The 4,615-nt window shown below is 61.2% G+C and overlaps 1 protein-coding gene across 1 annotated transcript; it reads right to left on the minus strand.

Annotated features, from left to right (window-relative positions):
• Positions 1-495: 495 nt before the first annotated feature.
• Positions 496-4,140, minus strand: Slc10a3 (solute carrier family 10, member 3). The gene is made up of 2 exons (XM_005414206.2): positions 3,501-4,140; positions 496-2,268 (listed from the first exon to the last, which is right to left on the minus strand). The coding sequence occupies exon 2, from the start codon at positions 2,130-2,132 to the stop codon at positions 702-704; it is 1,431 nt and encodes a 476-aa protein (XP_005414263.1). The 5' UTR covers positions 2,133-2,268; positions 3,501-4,140; the 3' UTR covers positions 496-701.
• Positions 4,141-4,615: the final 475 nt, after the last annotated feature.

Raw genomic sequence — 4,615 nt, forward strand, 5'->3', positions numbered from 1 at the left:
GGTCCCGCCTCGCCTCCGCGCGGGGACTGCCCAGGCCGAGGGTGCCCGGAAACGCGCGCCCAGCCCGCCAGGACGTGGAGGAGGAACGAGTTGGGCCGGGTTTGCTCGTCTGCGAGCTGGGGCTCTGGGGGCTCTGGGGGCTCTGGGGGCTCTGGGGACGGACCAGGAAGTCAGCTTGGCCCGGGGCCAGACTGGCCAGCCCTAAGCTTGCAGTGCGCTGGCGGCGTGGGCTGATGCCAATCCCGGTTGTCTTTCAGTGACAGAAGGGGACCAGCCCTGCCAAGCTTGTCCACTGCCGGATGACTTTCTCCTTTGAGCCAGTCTGCCACCCTCGTTCTCCCACCTCTCTTGTCCTAGAACAGGGAGGTGACCTACCAGGACAGAAGGACAGAGCCTGGCCGGCCAGGACACTGCCCCACCCTGCACACACCTTCCCAGACACATGCCTCCTGCCCACCCAGGCCCCAGGGGCGGAGACTGGAAGGGACCCCAAGCTTGCACCTTTCTTTTATTGAAATATATTTTCTGGGCACTGCCCACCTACTTAACTCAGTATGGCCTCTTTGGCACTGAAAGCTGAAGAATAAAAAACCAGTAAAAAAAAATAAGCCTGGATTGGTCTGAGTGCACAGTACATGAGAACTAAAGGCCTTTGGTACACAGGAACCTGGCGATCGTGGGTGGGGAGCGAGGCAGTGGTCTCATGCGACTGGAAACAGGCTGCTATAGATGAAGTGGCCGATGACCAGGGCCAGAATCTCAGAGGTCCCACTCAGCGCCACAATGAAGGGGGCCTGGGAAGCGTAGTCTGCCTGGAGGCGGCGGAGGGACAGCTGCAGCATGGCCAAGGCCAGAAGGCTGTTCTGCACCCCGACCTCAAGGCTGACTGTCCGCCTCTGTGCTACTGGCAGCCTCAGGCAGCTGGCCAGGCAGTAGCCTACCAAGAGGCCAACCAGGGGCACGGTGAGGCCCACCAGGACAATGGGTAGCCTGACTCCTGCCAGGATGAAGACCCCCATGCGGTAGGCCAGAAAGAGGCCGCCCAGCAGCAGCACAAAGCTGAAGGGCTTGATGACCTGCAGCAGCAGCTGGGAGAACTTCGGCAGCTTGGACTTGATCACCACGCCTGTGGCTATGGGGATGGCAATGAACAGCAGGGTGCCCAGGATCTTGGAGACTGGCACATGCAGTGTTTCATGGATGCTGAGCAGGCGGCTATAGATGGCCGAGGACAGTGGCAGGAACCCAGTGGCGGCCACCGTTGAAATGAAGGTCATGGAGATGGCCAGTGTGATGTCGCCTCCGAGAAGAAGGCTGAAGAGGTAGCTGCCCCCACCGCCGGGTGATGAGCAGGTAATGATGAGGCCCAGAGCCAGGGCCTTGGGCAGCATGAAGACTTTGGCCATCAGGAAGGCATAGAAGGGCATGACCAGAAACTGGCCCAGGAGGCCCAGTAGCATGGGCTGGGGGCTCTGCAGGAGCCCCTTGAGGACCTTGAGTTCCACTTTGCACCCAAATGAACACTTGTTGACGAAGATGAGCGGCAAGAGCAGGTAGAGGATCGGGTTCTCCGAGAAGTGGGCCAGCTCGGTGGTGAGCGCAGTCGGGGAGTCTTCCGCGGGCGAGACCTTGATGCAGAAATCCATCCGCTCCTCAATCAGCATGGGCGGGGCCTCGTGAGCATCCACAAGCTGGATGCGGAGTGGTGCCAGCCCGGCCAGGCCTGAGTGGATGCTCACCACAAAGCCGCCCCCGCCGCCCCATGCGATGGCACTCACGTTCTTGATAGTCAGCACCTCTGTGTCCAGGGATGTGACCTTTAGGGTGGGGCTGGTCCCGGTCCCATTGGCCTGGCCCGGATACTGGCTTGAAATCACAATGATGCCCTCGCTTTCCTCAGGGAACTCAAATTCCACCACAGAGCCATCCCCAATGCTCAGGTAGCGGGCCCCTGCCAGAGGTACCGTGCGGCCCAGAGCAGTGCCGAGGTTGGCACCAGCCATGCTCTGGGCCCCCCGTGGCAGGCAAAGGAGCAGCAGGGCGGCTCCCAGCACGCTCAGGGGGCCCGAGTACCCTCCCTCCAGGCCCAGGCCTGCCCACTGCTGGGGGCCCCTGCCTCTCCCCAACACCATAGCTCTTGCCTGAGGATGCAGTGCCCAGCCCTCTGCAGCTCAAGAGAGTGCCCCTGTCGGCGCTGTGGGCTCCTCCTGAGAAGGGTCCATGGGCCGTGCTGGTTCCGTGCTGCCTGCCTCAAGGGCAGGGCTCTCCCTGAGGAGGGGAGGGACACAGAGGGGCAGTTGGTAAAGGTCAGTGCTGTGACCCCAGGAGCCCGGGACATCTGCAAGCCCGCTATTGGGAGACTGACCAAGACCCTTGCTGCAAGCTCAGATATGGAAAAGCAATGTCTTATGCTGGCCCTAGCTGCCACTTAGCTGTCCCCTCCCCTCGCACTGCTGTCTCAAGCCCCCGCGACCCCACTGGGGGAGGAGACCTGTAGCTGCTCTAGCTGTTTGCTTTGCTGCGGTTGTCCACCACAGGGGCCTTTTGGGGATGTTCTCAGACAAGGGGCTCAGGAGAGCCACCTTCAGTCCTGTCACCACCAGCGCATTCCTCACTGGCTACAAGATGCAGTACAGCTGGGTGTGGGGCGCACACTTATAATCCCAGCACTTGGGAAGCTGAGGCAGGAGGATTGCAAGTTCAAACCCGGCCAGTGCAATTTAGCAAGACCCTGTCTCAAAACAAAAATATAAACCAAAGGGCTGGGGATGTATCTTAGTGTGTAAGCTCTAGGTTCAATCTCCACTACTGAAACAAAACAAAACAAAACAAAAAAGAGGTACAACAGGGCTGCAGCAATGCCACAGGTGGGGTAAAATCTCTCCCGCAGCTCCAGGAGGAACAAGGGGACCTGCCTGTGGAGGACACAGGGTGTACTGCTGGGTCAGGTCCAGGAGGCCTCCAGAGAACAGGTTAGAAGAGGTGACAAAGCTGTGTGGCAGTGGCTGGCCACTGGTGGGAACACTGGACTGCCCTGTGGTGATGAGACAGGGTCCCGGGAGGGAGCAGGTCCACCCTCCCCAAGGAAGTTGCCAGAACGGGGTCAGACTGAGTCATGGGGCCCCTTCTCTGAAGTTCTAGAATCTGAGCCCCTGGAGCTTCTCAGCCCGTCCGAGCATCCCCTCTGTGTGTGCCCTCCCAGCACCTCAAATTCCCAGGCAGACTTGGGAGTTTCTAGAGGGCGGAGCATCCAGCCACCACCCTGGTGTCACTTCAGCTGCTGGAACTGGGGCAACCAAGACCTGGACGCAGTGTTTTCACCACTCTGCCGCCAGTTGTCCCGTGCTCTGTAGTGTCCCGAAGCCCCGGGATCCTGATCAGTCTTTGGCCCTGCCTACCCGCAACATCTGAGACTGAGGACAGGGTCAGCAAAAGGCTCTTGCCGGGACGCCCCTCCCCCATGACAAGGCCCCTGCCGGCCTAGGGTTCAAGTCACTTACCCTGGAGGCCTGGTCCAGCCTGCGTCTTATGGCAGAAGGCTGAGGCAGGACAGGCAGGGAGGGTGGGAGAGGTCAAGTGCAGGGGGAAGAGGCAGGCACCGTGGTGCTGAGAAGTGGTCCAGAAGGGAGGCTGGGGGCCGTGTACCCACGCCCAGTCCTTGTAGCAGGGCGGGCCGCCTGGAGTCGCTGGTACAGGGCTTGGGCTCTGATGCCACCGTCTCTGTGTGCGGCTGGAAGAGTTTGAGTGGATGGAGCCCAAGGCAGCTGGCAATGCCAACCCGAGGCGTGGCACAGCAGCGGTGTTTAGGGATTAGGGTGAGTGGCCCTGCGATTCCGTGAGTCCAAAAGTTGTCAGGTGGGACACAAGCGGGGCTCGGGTGCGAACTGGGAGGACGAAAGATGGGCGCACGACCCGACGGGCGGCCCAGAAGTCAAGAGGGCCCCCGCAGGCCTCGAGGATGAGCGGCAGTCCTGCCGGGCCAGGGCACCCCGAGTGGGCGACTGCGGAGGGGGGATCGACCAGAGGCCACCTCCCTCCGCCCCTTCCTGGTAAAAGGCTCTCGCCCCCGCCGCCGCGGCCACGAACCCCGAAGCCCGCGCCCGCCTGGCAGGCGGACGCCTGCAAGCGAGGCCCGCGAGGCCCCGCCCCGCCCCTGACCCCGCCCTCGCCAGGACCCCGCCCTCCAGCCGCGGTTCTCTCACCTCCGGCTGCCCAGTGGGTCGCGACCGGAAGTGACGCTTGGAGCGCGACGGGGATTTTGCGAGCACGCAGTTCAACTGCTCCCTAAATTCGAGTAGCTGCTTTGCACTAGGTGCCGTGGTGGGCCTCAGCAAACTGTGGTCGCCACCTCCCAGCATGGTCCATAGTTTTGCAGAAAAGGAGTAGATTGGAAGCGGGGATGGAAACAGATGGCAAAAGGATGAGAAAAAGGTGATGAGAGTGACAGACTAGACCCCTAGTAGCGACCGAGACCACCAGGACAGGCAGGATTGAAGCAAACCGTGCTATCTTTCAGGCTGGGTGCAACCTGGCCAAGGGCGAGAAAGCTGTTGGCCCCGAACAAAGGAAGGGGGCCTGCTTTACAGGCTATTTTAGGCACGGGAGGGGGAAATTC

Source organism: Chinchilla lanigera, unplaced genomic scaffold (genome assembly GCF_000276665.1).
Source record: "Chinchilla lanigera isolate Chin_1 unplaced genomic scaffold, ChiLan1.0 scaffold00179, whole genome shotgun sequence".
Taxonomy (NCBI): domain Eukaryota; kingdom Metazoa; phylum Chordata; class Mammalia; order Rodentia; family Chinchillidae; genus Chinchilla; species Chinchilla lanigera.